Here is an 18137-nt window from a genome sequence, read left to right as displayed (position 1 = left end):
ACACACTGATAGCCTATCATGAAGCAGAAACGATTAAGTGATTATTTTAAATTTCAGTCCTTATATCTTAACAATAATGTGATCATTAGGTTATAATAACAGCAACAATAACATAATAATAATAATAATAATAATAATAATAATACATATTATTACAGTGTTGTAATATAGGCCTATACGGTGATGTAAAAGGTGGCCAGTAAACAAAGAGACGTTATCTAAACAGTTCATCTCACACACTGACAATGCAATAATCTGGCGGTGTCTTAAATTCTCACCCTCGGTGAAATGTGTGATGTCTCCTGATTTTAATCAGCGTTCACTGACATAATCAAACACAAATTATCTTCCCGATCTTCCTCTGTGCCTACTAACAGCCACCATACCACCACCGACATTTATGAATCAGCCGTGGAGGGGAGCAGATGTAGCTACCTCTCTTATTTGTTTATCAACATTTTCAGGTTCTTATTTTGGACACATACACATAGATACAGACATAGGCATAGACACACACACACACACACACACACACACACACACACACACACACAGACACACACACACACACACACACACACACACACACATACACATACACACACACACACACACACACACACACACACACACACACACACACACACACACACACACACACACAGACACACACACACACACAGACACTGCTGAACCCCCTTGATTTTCCCTTTTGTTGTGACAGTAGTGGGGATTATCAATGACAACTTTTAAAGGGGACCAGTTTTATCGGCGCCGAAGAATAAGCTCTCACGTTCCCGCTCCTGACACCGATGCTTGGGACTCAAGGCATGGGATATGTTCCATGTCCCACTCTGTTAGCTTCGACACATCCAGTCAAGAAACAAAAAAAGACATAATCAGGACTTTACATTTACCGTCATGTGTTGCCTCGGAGCACCTATAAGGCGAAGGCCTATGGTGGATAATGGCGAGAGATACTTTTCAAGAGGATAATTACACGAGTTCGCTGACAGCTCGACAATAGCAGCGGGATTGTTCGATGTGAGTTGGTACAGCAGTTTCCATCCAAGTTCAGTCTCAGGTTCGCTAGTGAGAAATGCTTTCTGGGTATCCTGAAGGGGAAAAATAGCGCGCGTCGGCAAATCAGCATATTTCTGTTTTCTCACACAATACCTCCTCGTGCACCCGCCTGAAAATGGCCGTTATGAGACACAGAAACCCACAAAAGTCACATAGCACACGAACACCTTCAATTTCAGAATAGGCCCATTTTATAAGATTGTTGTCTGTGGCCGTTATTCTGTTCATATGCTCGATTCAAGCTGTGCACAGTAACATGACATCCTAAAGGCCCCGAAAAAAAATTCCATTTCATATAGCCGAGCTTTGTAAATTAATTACTAGTGCACTTTGAAATAAGATACAATATCAGACATTTGAAATGTATTCGATGGACCTATTGTCCATGTATGTGTATGCACATATCATAACGGGTAGAAAAGACTTTTCCGCTTAAGTCACGTTGCATACCTGATTGTAGGGCTGTGTCATTAAATAATGATGATAATGCTTGCACACTGGAAGGCCGCGCGCATTCCCTCTCCAAACTGACTGCGCGCTCTGCTGCTCACTCGCCTGCTTGCTGAGAGGATTCATTTCCTGGCTGTTTACTCTGGCGGTGACGTCACGTCCAGTGGCGTCGTTGGGGCTGCCCGTGTCAGTGCATTGCACAGCACCAAAAGAACAGCCCCCCTATTCTACAATTACATACTGCCAATCTGCGAGTATGGGGTAGCCAAACTGGGAATTAGACACAGAATACCTCCCCACGGGGCAGCCCACCTATTACCGTGCAATCATGTGGAATAATGCGAGAGTGCACTGCAGCATGCCTACCTGACACTGGCATCGGCCTATAGAATGATGAATACATTGTAATGTGCCACTTTAGGATTACATTTCTAGAACACACAAATGGTCTTGGTTAGCATATATAGAGATCGAGCTGCAATGATGTTACATTTAATTCGGTATTTAGCAATTAATAATGCCATGGCTGTATCTTGGTTGCTTGTATCTCCGTGTGTGTGCGTGTGTGTGTGTGTGTGTGTGTGTGTGTGTGTGTGTGTGTGTGTGCGTGTGTGCGTGCGTGTGCGTGTGTGTGTGCGTGTGTGTGTGTGTGTGCGTGTGTGTGTGCGTGTGTGTGTATTTCAGCTGCAGACCTACTAATGCATTGGGGTGTTTTGCAGGCTGCATTCAGTCACTCCGGCGTCCTCTCCCGCCCCTGCTTTGTGAAGCAAGGAAATCAGTCCAATTTGGGGAGTTAAGTCATAGGCTGCCATTAGAATAATGCGCTTGTCACCGCGAGAGGACGCACTGTCACAATTTTAAGAAAATGCGTGTCCCGCAGTCTACCCCTGGTCCCTCACTGAGCAACAGGCTTCACGTGCAATATTTGTTCTTTTTTTGTCAAGCCCGGAAAATATCTATCTATATGTAGAGACTGTTTGGAACTGTGTAGTCTGTGTAAAAGACCTTACAATACAGGCTATATGATAATAATTCATAATGATCAGAAAAACAACTTCATGTAGGTTTAGGTGGATATAATTAATAATCATTGATTAGATGCCCAGTTCACACTTAAGATGTTTTTATTTTGGTTGTCTATGCGTATATGTCCATATGAATAAAAGCGACATTGCATTCATATGGTTATATTTGTAATCGTAAGAAATAGTACACTACACTATGTGTCTGGGTCTGTGTTTTCAAGAAAACAAATCTAAATGAAAAGTAGCGTATTCTTGCAAGGCCTGTGAGAGAAAATCCTTGCAGCAGTTCTTGGTCATCTCTCCTGGCCCACTTTATTCAATTAGGGCGAGCGGGGCAGGCCCCTCCCCTACTGATGACACTGACAGACCCTCCTTAAGTTGCGTCGCGCCACAGCTGTCTGTGAGCATTGAGCTGCCTGGCGCCATCCTGAAAGAATGCCTTCACTGTAAAAAAAAAAAAAAAAAAAAAAACAGAACGAGAGCGAGCTAGAGAGAGAGGCACATACACACTGGGACTGAGCGAGTTCAGAGAGAGAGAGAGGGCGAGTGAGAGAGAGAGAGAGAGAGAGAGAGAGGGAAGCGGAGTAAGTGGAGAGGGTTGCCGCTGCGCACAAACAGAGATTTGATCTGTGAGTTTAACTTCGGTGCTAGTCAGTGTGCAGTAAGCCACCTACTGCAAACAAGCTTGCGTCTAAACATACCTCAACAACTTGTTAAGTCGGCTTAATATTGAAACTTTGTGAGGGAAAAGTTTGGGGAACTTGAAGTGGGACTGGATACAACCTTGGACCTATTTCTGACAACGTTCTTGTAACATTTTTGAATGTATGCTGTTTTGGACAATTTTGTTTAATTTATTGTTCGGGCAAATTCACATAGAGGTGAATCCCTGCCAAATAATCGCATTTCGATCAGACTGAAAAGTATTCTTCCCTTCGGGGTCAGATTATAAAAAAGAAATTGTTCTCTTTATCTCCAGGTGAACGAAGGTAACGAAGGAGCCTGTGGATTAAATAAAACAGGATTTTGGACAGATTTTTTCCTACTTCTTGACTTGTATCGGTTCTCTCCGGTGTGTATGAACGTTTGCTAAAAAGCAATGGAAGTATCCGCGGATCAACCACGATGGATGAGCCATCACCACCCATCGGTTCTAAACGAACAGCATCCCGGCTCGCACCACCCGGGCATCGGCCACTCGTACATGGACCCTTCGCAGTATCCCCTCGCTGACGATGTGGATGTACTGTTTAATATCGATGGACAGGGGAACCACGTCTCTCCTTACTATGGAAACTCAGTCCGAGCCGTCCAGAGATATCCACCGCCTCCACATAGTAAGTACTTCATTATTAACCGGTTTACAGTATTGAATGGGCGACATTGAGGTCTTATTTCTATTTGACATGTCGGCATAGGCCTTTGCTCATGATGAAATTAAAACGATAATTTTTTGAGATATTTTTGTCTTGCAATAGTCTACGTGGTTTTGGCCACAGCTGATCGTGTTTATTTCCAAATTCGAGCACTGAAGGTCTCTGAAACCATGCCGTCCTCCTTTACGTGTGGCTTACCTCTGGTGGTGTTCCTTTGGTTTCACATAATTTCTTATTGCCTACTCTAAGTAAGTCTAGTATGTGTAGGCTCACATATTATTATTCCACTGTCTGATTTTACAATCACCACCAGCAATTTGATGTGAAGAATAATTTAAAAAAACCAGAAGAACTGAATCATTCTGTGGTCTAGTATAGGCCTATGCATACGGTCCTAATATTGTTCATCATTTATCATTTAGCTTTAATAGGACTCTAAACGAACGAATTTGTTGGCAGCCGTGGAGAAAAAAGGCCCTAGCACATTTTAGATTATTGTAAACAAAACATTTACATTTATGGGGTATGCCTACGCAAAATATCAGCTAAGATTGCTACATCGAGGTTCTTGGGGAGAAAATAACTGCGGAAGAACTATTACTTGAATTTATTGACATGACTTCCTGAACGTAATAGTGAATCATGACCCGGTTTCTGTAGTGAGGCTTCCTATACAATCACTCCACACACACACACACGCACGCACGCACGCACACACACACACACACACACACACACACACACACACACACACACACACACACACACACACACACACACACACACTGGGCTTTGGCAACACACCAATGTAATATAGGTTGTAGTCAATTGACACTATTTGAGAAAAGTAAGGCAGCTGCACGTGTAGGCCAGACGTGCAGTTTCATCTTATCCCTATAGAAAGTTACGGTTTCATGTTGATTTGAATGGCACATACTTTCTATTTACATAGCATCCATGTTATGATTTTCATAATGGAAATAATAGAAAGTATCTATTAGTCGATGTAGTTTCAGTGTCATCTCTAGTAAAGCACATCTACATACGAATACAAATGGCACGATTGAATTGAAAACCCTGCACAGTGACGATACCCTGTTGGCCCTCATATGCAGGCCCTCTCACAATTAGAATGTTTGGTTTCAGTCGAACGTGTGACAACAGAACGTTTGATATTCATATTTAATTGAATGCATTTCACGAAGTGGTCATATGTATATAAACAGTGCTTTGTGATAGGCTAAACGAGTGTAAGCCAAATGTAATACATTGTTCTTATTTGTCAATAAAATGATCACAGGGAACCCAAAATGAAATAAGCATAAGATCATATTTTAATAAGACAGATACACTGTTCTATCGTCATATTTCCTCTCTTGTTTACAGGTAGCCAGGTGTGTCGCCCTTCTTTACTGCACGGCTCTCTGCCATGGCTGGACGGGAGCAAGGGCATTGCCTCGCACCACAGCACTTCCCCATGGAACCTGAGTCCTTTCCAAAAGACCATGCACCACGGCTCCCCGGCAGGACTCTCCGTCTACCCATCGGCGTCCTCCTCCTCCCTGTCCGGTGGTCACTCCAGCCCACACCTCTTCACCTTCCCCCCCACCCCTCCGAAAGATGTCTCCCCGGACCCGGGGATATCCACCCCGGGCTCCAGCTCCGGTCGCCAGGAGGAAAAAGAGTGCATAAAGTACCAGGTGTCCCTGGCCGAAAGCATGAAACTGGAGTCTCACAGCAGGAGCATGGCATCAATTGGAGCGGGGGCGTCCTCTGCCCACCACCCCCTCGCCACATACCCATCCTATGTCCCCGAATACGGCCCAGGCCTCTTCCCGCCAAGTAGCCTGATAGGTGGGTCATCTTCTAGTTATGGTTCCAAAACAAGACCAAAAACAAGGTCCTGTTCAGGTAGGCGTGCGCTTTACTACATTACCATATGATTTTAACCTTTAACTTTACCCAATAGACATTGCAGGCTTTATGATAGCCAAGTTTAATCAGAGTTGACCATTTAACTGTATAGGCCTATTCTGCATAAGCTCGTGCCCAGTCTTCTCCACATGAACAACCTCTCATTTTGTCTTGTATAAGCATGAGGGTCACGCATAACTGACAGTCAAGGCCCAGGACACATGAAGATTGTATGCACAAGATTCGTTTGAAAGACGTGTCAAGTGCTTCTGGAATTACAATACTGTGCGGATCAGAGCACGTGCAGTAGGCCTAGGCCTAATAAGGATAATAGTAGTAATAATCATGATAATATTAGCAAGAATAATAATAATACTAATTTGCCTAATGATGTTAATGATAAAAACTAAATGATAAATGATAATAACTAAATATAACGATAATAATAATGATGATCGTAGGCTAAAGCCTATTTATCGTAACTGAGATGTAGCTAATCGTATGCAATCAGCACTGATTTGTTAGAACACATTTCTGAGAAAATAAAGCGAATTCAATTATTCAAAGCGCATTTGCCCACATGAGATTTAACATTTCCCACATTCCAAAGCGGAATTAAGTCCAGTGAGTGATTAAACACCCTCAGCGCCCTTAAAGCAGATGAGTTCAATATAGTTTTAAGCTCTGTGTATAAACTAGATCCGTTTTCAGTTTTTCTATTTTTCACACACATAGGGACAGATAGAGAGAGGGAGAGGGGGAGAGAAAAAAAAAAAGAGAGAGAGAGAGAGAGAGAGAGAGAGAGAGAGAGAGAAGCAGCTCTCTGACCGCGGCCTCCGTGCCTGCATGGCTGTCTCGCGCCCGTTTATATGTTTAAGATAATCCCATTACTGTCAGACTGGTGCACGCCACAGTTGCATTGTTTACCCAGCGCCAGTAACTTTGATAGAGTCCGGATGCTGGGCTGCATTCATAGGGAATAACGAGTGAGCACTCGTCGTGGCAGGGTGCACGACTAGGAAAGGGGAATATTATCCAAACACGCAGGGTAATTATTTTAAATATTATTTAGGCACCGCTCAAAATCAGTTATCTATAATGAGATTAATATCAGTGCCACATGGCATTAGTAAGAAGATAGGAAACAGTGGATTAGTTGATGCATATCATTATGCTTATTCAATATTCCATATTCGCTTGTTAATACACAAATAAATAAGCATTTAATTCAAGGAAATGCCTATTATGTGTGCTGTAATGAGCATAGACATCTAGGTTATATTCTCTAATCGGTGCTCTTTTGTGAATGAGGTCATTTCAGGGTATGTCTGCACTGCAAACCTGCTGTTTTAAACACGGCATGCAGGAAGGTCGACTCCGTGGTCTCCTAACCATAAAACCCGGAACACGCCTTGCGCGAATTCAAAACCAGTAGTAGCCTATTTTCTCAGAGGCCCATTGTATGGGCATTTGTTTTGCTGCGTTTGCTAGTCTTCTCTCTTTAAAAACACCATTGATTTATAGTCCTCGGTGTCTGCAGAGGTCTTTGCATGTCTGTCACATCTAACAAGGCAGAACCAGAAGTGACGCATCTTAGTCTCTGAAGAAGTGAAGCGGTTTTTGCAGTAAAATGGAGAAGTGCGGATGCGTAAAGGCGTAAAGGCACGGCGCCGCACAAAGGCCCTCTCTATACGCGTCTATGCTTTCAAATAATCCTGCCGCAGTGCTCCGTTGTTTCAGTTTCAGTGGTGAGGCCACATAGGCCTGGGGAACACGAGACCCCCTTAATGAAACTGTTAACGCGCCTCTCACCTGTCGGTGTCACTAGAGAAGTGCCAGTCAAACCTAAATGGTCTTTTAATCATGGAAAAGACAGAGATTATTCAAATAATGTTAATAGATCTAATAACATAATCAGTTGCATAATAATAATAATAATAATAATAATAACAGTAGCAATAACAATAATAATAATGATAATAGTGTTATACTAATTATTATTACAATTATTGTTCCTATAATAATAGTAATTATTATTATTATCATTCCATGAAATAAGAGGTTGTGTGTGAGAGAAGAGGGCTAAATATATTCACAGAGACATCTTTATAATGGACACCATATTTAGGATACCAACCATATTCAAGAGAAATACATTATACAGCATATGAGAGGTTATGTAGCCTATGGTTAAATGACATGTGATAGTAATCATCTATAATAGCAGCTTAATTCACTGACAGGCTGTTTGTGTGATGTATTTTTCTAAACAAGCACCAGTATCACATTTCTTTTTTTTCAAAGTGAATGCTTTGTTCCAATATTATTATTATTATTAGGCCTATTATTATTATTGTTATTGTTATTATTAATAATAATATAGTATTACTATGATTGTTGATTTAATATGTTTGTTGTTGTTATTGTTGTTATTATTGCTGTTATTCAAATATTCTAATTAGATTAATGAGATTAATGTTCTTACAATATTTTTTCTCTCAATCTTGATCTCAGACATCAAGTTTGCAGATATGAAATGATATATCAGTGTTTTAGGGGCAAACTGATCTCGGCGCTCTCTCCATCTCTGTGTGTGTATCGTTTCTGCTTTCAGAAGGTAGAGAGTGTGTTAACTGCGGAGCCACGTCGACCCCGCTATGGAGGCGGGATGGCACGGGTCACTATTTGTGTAACGCCTGCGGACTCTATCACAAGATGAACGGGCAGAATCGCCCCCTCATCAAACCCAAGCGACGACTGGTATGTCCCTGCCACTTTGTATTGATGACACTTCCGTCTCTCTCTCTTTCTCTACCCAGGAAGAAGTGTTAGCTGCAGGAAATTGACTCGCCAAGTGCAGGTCTCAATTCTTTTAGATATAATAGTTAACTGCAGAATTTGTATTATTACTACTGTTTTAATTATTATTTCATATTATGATTTGCTTCATCCTTATTTATTTTATACTGCTTCAACTGCCCTACTGCATCGATCTGTCTCATCAATTAGAATTCAATTATAAACGGGTGAAGTAGCATATTGGACTTTGGCTAAGACGAAAAAATACAACGCCTCAAATAAAAAAGACTAATATCTGCAGACAGTTGACACATCATATTGAATGGACATTTGACGTTTAAGAAGGCGTTCTTAGCCTTTAAGAGATGTGCTATATGCATATTTCTTTGCACAGTTTGTGGTCATACAATACGTCCTGCAGTATTTTGAGGGGAACCCCCTCTCTTCATGACCAGAGAGTTCTCCCTGGCTAGATAAAAAGGAAAACCTTTTTAGACAGGGAAGAGTTCGCATGGAATGCTATTTTAGCAGCCAGCTTCTGCTCTATCCCCCCTTCTCTCTCTAATGTGAAAACCCGGCTTCCCAGGAAAAAGCTGCCGGATATCTGAGCAGCACAGATAAGTCGCTTTTAACAACATAGCTCGCTTCCCCAGTCTAAACATGAAGGGGAGCTGGGACCGAATCAGCGCGAGGAGCGGCCGAGGGCACGCAGGAGTCACGACTCGAGATTGTTCTTCTCAGAGCCCAGGGAATCTCTGCAGAAGGTTCAAATACCAAGGGAGGGAAAAGAGAGAGAAAAAAGAGTGAGAGGGAGAAAGGGAAATAGAAAGGAGAGGAGGTAGTCATTGGCTTTAGTGGATGGATACAGCTATATTTTTTCCAGACATGCGCTTTAAAATAACTCAAACCTTTAAGATTAATTTGTAAACTAGCGACATGATTTAAGTCACGCATGAACAGGGGTTATTAGGCCACCAGATGTGTATAATTGGAAATCCCTCCGAGAGATAACGCATTGCCATTTCTGCAGCCAAGTCGTTGTTGACGGTAGTGTGTCCTATTCGGTCATCTCGTCTATTGATTGTTCTTATAGATTAGAACGTCAATGTCAGGTTGTCTAACTAACTAGGGTCTGCGGCAGGCGTTTGAATCCATGGGAATAAGGCCTACAGTCTATATCTTGAATGTAATGGGCATCAGATCACCCTGATTTTATTTAACAATATCTACGCTTATCATTTGAATCAACAGCATATCCATTCTATTCTTTGGCCATGTCTCATATTGTGAAAAATCCCTTGCCTGCAACCCATGAATATTTAGGCCTAATTATAACACAACAGCATGTAGGCGTACAGGTGTTGCTGATTGCATTGATGCTTTAACATACACATTTTTCGTCCCAGGGAAGCGGAGATTTGTCATAAATAGCCTAAACCGATTTTCGGCCTTCATGATCTCACTCTAAAACTGATTTCATCTTAATTGTATAAACTGTTGAGGCTGATATTTAAACATGCATACAATGAACATACACTATCTTACTGTTACGCACCTCGCTTTAATGGGGACATTTTATCAGATTAAATAGCTCCCATTTCAAGTCACTGCTTTTATGTCTTCTGTAAATATTTACTCTTGAAAGGGCATGTGCGCATGATGCTATTTTTAGTCTCGAGTCAAAGCAGCTCTGTTTTGGAATTTCTCTCTTTATTTTAAACTATTTGCAGCGGTGGATAGACAGAGCTTTGCTGAATGTTTAATGATGGAAATGTGAATGGATTGTTCTCATGCTATGCCGGTTGATATGGACTCGTGACTGATATTTGATGTGTTTCTTTCTTTTTCTATAGTCCGCTGCAAGACGGGCAGGAACATCGTGTGCAAACTGTCAAACGAGCACGACGACACTGTGGCGGAGAAACGCGAATGGAGACCCCGTGTGTAACGCTTGCGGTCTTTACTACAAACTGCACAATGTAAGCAATACAGCTGCCTGTACATTATAGTAAGATATCTACTAATATATCTAAGCATGTCTCTCACATCTTTCTTTCTTCCTACTTTTCTACCATTTTCAATTCATTCTCTCATTCCCTTCTTTCTTTCTCTCATCACTACATTCAACGCTAATTTAGCAACACTTTGCACAGGCCTAGTTCTTGAAATATTTATCACAGTTGTCCCTATTGAGAATTGTGGGGGCACGAGCGATAAGAAATATAATTCATATGATTTATTGGCACTGAGTACGAATCTAAATGTATGAGAGCCGAATTAAGCCTGCCGCATGCAGCCTAGCTTTTGAATATTAAGGAAGAGCTTAATTAAAATTCGATTAATTTTCAGGCCGATCTTATTTCAGGCCTTTTGGTTACATCCGCGCCGGGGAGTTGGAGTCCCCCTCTGACCAGCAATCCGCCTGATTCGTTTTGGGGCGCGCGGTGGTTACTGCCTCACCACATCATTTCACATACTCAATCTGAGGACCCGCGGGACCAGTTAGCTCTCTATTTCTCTCTCTCTCTCTCTCCCCCCCTCATCTCCCCCCTCTCTCTTTCTTGCTCAAATACTGCTTCAGATTTGAGGGCTGCCATCAACTATTGAAATATATATTGATAACGATGATAAGATAATAGCAATAGTAATATCAGTGTCATTTTATTATTATTATTATTATTATTAATAATAATAATAATACAATTTCTAATAATAGTACATGATACATGATAATAACAACAATAATGATAATGAATTATTATTATCATTATTATTACATGTAACTAATATTTCCCTCTCATATGAGAGATCGGCAAAACATTTCCTCCTGAGTTGATCTGATAAAGATATCCCGTATCCTTGCGCAGAGGGGAAGGGTATCCCGCTATGCTCCCCCGCTTGTCACGCAAACGCTCCCTGTTAAATCATTTTCCCATGTTGCTTTTGGCAGATTCTTTAAGACTGAAGAAAACGTTTTTGACTCAGGTTATCAGGGAAAATAATAATATTTCCCAGTTATATATTATCGTTTGAACTGACCTCAACCTCTGCATAATTGCAAAATTAGTTTGTTTTGGTAAATTCAGATTCTGTTGGGCCCTGCTCGCTTTGAAACAAATTCTAAATTTTACACAGTAAATTAAATGGAAAACCTCTTCCCTCAATGGCCCCAGACCTTGTCCATGGTGGCTGCACCTGATAGGAATCCACAGTTACCCTCAGACGCTCTGTTGTAAGGCCAGACAACACACTACCGCCACAAAGACGTGTCCATGTTGACAATCAAAGCATAGTGGAGGGGGTTTCTATTGCTTGGGTGGTTTGGGGGGTTTTCACACCGTCTGTGCGAGAGTGTTCACATTTCATTCATGTGTGAGTCATGGCGTATGCAGTCAGCCTGTCCCCTCTGTATAAAGGCTGTGGTCACAAGGTGCTTGCGTCCGCGTGGTGGGCGAGGAGGTTGAGGGGCTGTGCTGTATGCTCTGAGGTGGTCACTGACTAAAGCAACGCAGTGTGTCTTGTTTGATGAAACGGGGCGGAGGCCCAGGCTTCCTCTGAGAGATGGTACACATTTGAGCATCAAAGAGCTGAAGCCTGGCCAGCGTTAGGTAGGCGTGCAACGCCTAGCTCTTCCTGAGACAGAGAAACAGAGAAACCCCCTCACATGCACGCCATAGACAGTGAAACCACATCACTTGGGGGGGGGGGGGGGGGGGGGGGGGAGGGGGCATCCGCAACTCTTTGCCCTTTACTAATCATCTCGACTCTCGCTAAAGAGTCAGCGAAAAAATGCCAACATCTCAGACAGCGAAGAAGTGAGGCAAAATCCCCATTCCCATTTCCCAGGGAACCGGCCCTAAAGATCAGGGAACCAGCCGGCCTCATCCACCTCCCCTTCATAATCCTGCCCTGAGCCGGAATTCCATCATCCGGCTCTCATTCCCAGCTAAAACCTGTGCCGGAATACGGCAGCCTGGGCCATTTTGGCCAGGAGATGCCCATGCAGCCGCGATGGAGGGGAGAGAGGCGGACTTGGCCGGTAGTGACGGTCGTCATCGCCATGTGTCTCTGTGGTCGGCTGGTTAGGCAATAGCTGCCAGAGTCTCCTTCTCTCCTTCTCTCTCCCCCCCCCCCCCCACCCCCCCCTCGCTCGCTCTCTCTCTCCCTGGCATGACCATAGCCTCAGATCCAGCCCAGCTTAAGGGAATCAACGTTTAAATCCAGCCGAACGCGGACTTGCCCTGACACTCACACACACTCTCACACACACACACACACACACACACACACACACACACACACACACACACTCACGCCCCTCCCTCCATCTACCGTCCCCCTTACAATGGGACAGCCAGATTTACTCTATAATGGGACTCCATTACATATAATTTTGCCCCCAAACCCAACTCCCCCAACCCCCCCTTCCAAAATTAGAAACCTCTGTGTGCCTCTTTCCCATTTTCCTTTGTTTGCTTGGTTTTTGTATGTTGGTCCAACTGCACTGACCCACTTAAAGACAAGAGCGATGAGCCGAACTCTCAGTGCTTGGGTTTTTATGTTTCTTTGTGTATCAGTGTTTTTTCTTGATCCATGCACCCAAAAACATGAATGCTGCTCTTTTATCATTTGTCTCAGTTCTTTCTTGACTCTTACCCTTAGAAAACTAACTCTAAACTAACTCTTTGTGAAAATATACCTATGAAGGAATGGTCCTCCTTAACAATAATGGTTTGATCGTTTTAAGCCTACGTTGTCAGCTTTGTATGTTAACGTCACATTTCCCTCTCGCTCTCAGATCAACCGACCTCTCACCATGAAGAAGGAGGGCATCCAGACCAGGAACAGGAAGATGTCCAGCAAGTCGAAAAAGGGCAAAAAGTCCCACGACACCATGGACGACTACTCCAAGAGCCTGATGGACAAGAGCAGCTCGTTCAGCCCTGCCACCCTGTCCCGTCACATGTCCTCCTTCCCTCCCTTCTCACACTCTGGCCATATGCTGAGTACCCCCACACCCATGCACCCAAACTTCGCCCCCCACCACCCCTCCAGTATGGTCAGTGCCATGGGCTAGATCCCTGCGGTACCACCCCTTCAACCACCCCCCCCCCACACATACACACCCCCCCCCCCCCTCCTGTTCTTCTCCAGTTATCTTTGCTAACCTGCCTCATTAGCTGAAAGACAACCAAACTGCTCCTTGCTCCCCCTCTGCTTCGTCACCAAGCCGCCTATGATCTGACCTCGGTGTGAGAGAGACAGGCTTTAGGTCCGTTTTGTTCCGTTTTTCTATCTTATTTCTTTTTAAATCAAGTGTATCTCAGTGATACTAACACCTGGCTGACTGACTGGTTTTCCGACATCCGACATCTGGGAAGATGTTGTTTTTCTCAGACCTGGGAGAAAGTTAGAACCTGCTCCTGAAGCTTCACCCACTCCTTGACTGTGTCCTCCCAGCTGATTCCCCAATCTGGAATTCCATTTGTGTACAAAAAGCCATTTTTCACAAGGAGAAGCAAAGATTATAAACAAACATTACAAAAAGCTAACTTTTATGATGCCCCCCCCCCTCCCCCAACCCCACTCCACCACGCACCTGTATGACAGGAACCCCCTCCCCCACCCCTGCAAGTTACCTGTGCTGTGAGAAGAAGAGAGGAGACAAACTTTGAATATATTTGTACAAATTGTATGAAATACAGTACATTTAATGAAGACTTTTTAATTAAGTAAGAAAAAAAGGAAAAATGCCCCAGGGCAGCTAACGACGAGAAGGGTACGAGTCACGGCAGGAGGAGAGACTGCCGCTGGTGTGGAGAGGACGCCTCTGCTCCCAGGAGAGGGAGAGGAGAGAGGGAGAAGAGGAGAGGAGAGGAGAGGAGAGGAGAGGAGAGGAGAGGAGAGGAGAGAGGGGAAAGTACTGATAACGGACAGGCCTCTACTTTCGCCTGCTGGAAACGTGTTTGATGCATTAAGCTTGTAGAGAGTCTATCGTTTTGACTGCAGGCGTCTCTTTTTTGGATGTGCTATAGGTCTCGGGCAATTGGTTTGTGTTCACATGCTAACACACAAACATAAACACACACACACACACACACACACACACACACACACACACACACACACACACACACAGACACAGACACAGACACAGACACAGACACAGACACAGACACACACACACACACACACACACACACACACACAGACACACACACAGACACATGCTCACAAACAAAAACACACAGATACAAACACACACACACACACACACACACACATACACTGCCACATTGGATCACCTGAAAGACTTTCTTCCGGCCCACAGATTATATGCATTGTGAAAAAGTTCCTGTATTTGTTATTTGTATGTATAATTCAGAGTACCAAAAATACGAAAGAAACAAAGATGTAGAATTATTTCTTTATGTTATGCAGACTGAATGGTTGTACAAATTTAATAATAATCACTAGTGTAAAAAAAATGACTGCTTTTTGTTTCGTAATTTTTTTCCTCTTTGAAAATAATAAACTAGTTTAATCTCTGTTGACATGTTAGCCTGTGGTTCAGAGAGTTCTTTCTTTCTCTGGTGCGTACGTGTGATGTTTGACACATCGTCATCCTCGACCCGACCATTTTTACCCAGCATTCACAGCAACTGCTCTTGTGGCTGAGAACAAACAGGAAGTGCAGAAGTAAACAGTGGCATTGGGAGGAGGTTTCACATGCCAGGGTTGGGCAGGCCAGCTCTCACAATCATCACTGACTAATCACTGATTTAAATCAGATCATACTCACGCTGAAACAGAGAGCCTGCCAGAAATGGCCCTATAGATATCTATTCATGATCATAAATGAAACATTTATGAACTAAAATGGGGTGCCCTCACAGTTATTGATGAGGAAGGCTATTGTTTAAAGTTGAATCCATTTAGCCTCTGCGAATTTCAGGAAATATCTCAATAACGCTGAAGAATAGAGATTCTAATTGAAAAGAAATTCCACAATAACAAACGTAAGTTCAAGTTTGTTCACAATGCTTTTATAATCAGCTCAAGACCAAACAAGACCAGAAAAGACATCAACAGACTCAACGAGAACAGACAACAACAGAATCAATGAAAAAGAATTGCACATGTACATTCAATCAACACACCAAACTCCATGTGCACACTAAAGCCTGAGTCAGATACAGTACAACAGCAGGGACTAAACTAAATGGGACATGTTTCAGAATGCAGTTTAATTGATCTGAACTAGGCTACCTAGCTGCATAGTGGCTCATGTTGGCTGTTGACATGTCACACTGAAAGATGAGACAGAGCAATTATATCAATTCTGCTAAAGGTTAGCTTGTTATAACCAGCTTTCTAGCCAGTAGGATCACTTAGCTAACGCTAGCAAACGTAAATATTTTTTTCGGTATGGAAATTTGGCTAGCTAGCTACATTCTTTTCCTACAGTTCCTACAGTCTTGCTGTGTTCTACCGTAACATTCTTAAACAGGCCAGTTCCATTGTGTCTGTTGTGTTTGTATCTGGCCTGAGAGCGTATTGTTTTATTTGTCTTCATAAATGTAGTTAATCAACCAATTCAGTTGACTATACCAACATGCAAATAAATAGGCCTCTTTTTTGGGAAAAAAAAATCCTGATTTATTTCCAATTAAGTTGTCAAGTAGGATATTGAAGAGGAACAAAAGGTTTCAAAAATACATTTAAAAATTGGCAAATTTGTGGCTGAGGTTCCCCACCCTATCCTCATTGGATACACAGTCGGCATATAGCTCTAGTATACTAAATACTGCAGATACCTGAAAAGGGGAATTGAGATTGCTATAAGTCCAGCCCAGGGCAGAAATATGCCATCATCTCAACAGTGTCACTATCATCACTAATATCCAGTGGCACTGCAATGACTATTGTCCATTACACAGGGACACTTTTTGTGCATACCTCTCTGACACACACACACTCTCTCTCTCTCTCTCACACACACACACACACACACACACACATACACAATGATTTGTATGTTTAAAGTAAGTTTAACATAACTAGAACAATAACATGCCCCTATTTCCATCAGTGTCATCGGTGTTAAAACATTATTTTCTTTATTTCAAGAGGTAAAAAAATCATATGATTTTTATCAAAGAGAGTGCATTGGGTTCAGTTTGAAGTTCAATGTCATTCAAACACTACACCATCTGTTATGTGTTTGGGTTCCCTTGGACAGGATTTCAGCCTTTTTAACTGACTTTGCCAACAGCCTTGTACTCACTAACTGTATTTCACTTATCAAAAGTTTACTATTCAATGAGTATAATTTAAACTTTAAATTCTATACAAAAATAAACTGCAAGAGCTTATTTATTTTCGTAATTTAGCTATTCTATCAATATCCCATTTTCCTAACCCTAAAACTATACAGTTGTCAACAAGTCAAGTATAACGTTATTTTTTTTTAAAGTGATCTGATCATTGTTGCTGAACAGTTGACATCCTACTACTGAAAATAGCTAGGTACAAGAGTGATACACTGTAAGACGTTTACTCTCACCTGAAAGATATGTCTAAACCAAAACTAGCCACAGGATTACATCAGTTATCATTTCTAGGGCTAGAGCTTTTCAAATTATACTCTAAAAAACAGACATATACTGTATTCATTGTGGCATTTGAATAAATAAAAACACGTGTCCCAGACTTCTCTCTTCACTGACTCAAGTTCAGGAGGTCATACAGAAGTCAGGTATTTGGCATCATTTGTTTCTGATCCACTGTGGCGAATCAGGAGATTTGCTTCTGTGTTTTAACTGGGAGGTTGAGAGGGCATATTGTGGGTATGGAGGTCAACCGTGCACAGTGGTGGGACACTTTAACCTCTGGTCGACCTCTCCCCTTGGCGCTAAGTTGTAGATGTCTGCCGAGGGTGACTGAAGGTGTCCTGAAAGACAAGGGTTATTAATATGGACTGATTCACTCCTCCTCCACCTCTCTCTCCCTTTCTCTCTGGCATGTGTCTCTGGTGGAGTGGAGTTGGAGACAAATGTGGCATACACGTATGTGGATGGTGTTGATGTTCAGTAATTAGCTGCTCTTTGGGATGACCCTCACCCTATCCCACCGCACCCGTCTTCGCCCCAGCCCCTATCATGCTCCAATGCTCCCCATCCAGGCGTGACCAATGCTGGGGTACACACAGGGGGCACAGGGGTCCTCTGGAGAGGTCAGACAGAGCTTTTGGTGAGGTTTGTGTTTGTGGTTGAATGTAACAGAGTGAATCATATGTGTGACCACTACGTCCACTACGCCGCTCTGCTCAGTCACGGCTCTTCTTTGTCTTCGTACCCCAGTGGTGGAATGAGCTTTCCACCACTGTCAGGACAGCAGAGTCACTACCTATCTTCTGGCGTAGACTAAAGACCCATCTCTTTAGGGTACACTTGGGCTCCTCCTCCTCCTCTCCACCGCCTAACACCCT

At 42.8% G+C, this 18137-nt stretch overlaps 1 protein-coding gene across 4 annotated transcripts; it reads left to right on the top strand.

The window, feature by feature from the left end:
* Positions 1 to 2346: 2346 nt before the first annotated feature.
* Positions 2347 to 15208, top strand: gata3 (GATA binding protein 3). 4 transcript variants are annotated; one of them, XM_083692086.1, is made up of 5 exons: positions 2347 to 3895; positions 5321 to 5845; positions 8668 to 8708; positions 10501 to 10626; positions 13446 to 15208. In XM_083692086.1, the coding sequence occupies exons 1-5, from the start codon at positions 3658 to 3660 to the stop codon at positions 13722 to 13724; spliced, it is 1209 nt and encodes a 402-aa protein (XP_083548212.1). In that variant the 5' UTR covers positions 2347 to 3657; the 3' UTR covers positions 13725 to 15208. The 4 variants fall into 4 exon arrangements, with proteins under 4 accessions (XP_083548212.1, XP_083548213.1, XP_083548211.1 ...); XM_083692087.1 differs by having other exon boundaries at positions 2348 to 3895; positions 5321 to 5788; XM_083692085.1 differs by lacking the exon at positions 8668 to 8708 and adding an exon at positions 8463 to 8608 and having other exon boundaries at positions 2355 to 3895; positions 5321 to 5788.
* The last annotated feature ends 2929 nt before the right edge of the window (positions 15209 to 18137 follow it).

Source organism: Argentina silus, assembly GCF_951799395.1.
Source record: "Argentina silus genome assembly, chromosome: 20".
Taxonomy (NCBI): domain Eukaryota; kingdom Metazoa; phylum Chordata; class Actinopteri; order Argentiniformes; family Argentinidae; genus Argentina; species Argentina silus.
The sequence above is the reverse complement of the archived record's forward strand: the minus strand, read 5'-3'. Positions and strand labels throughout refer to the sequence as shown.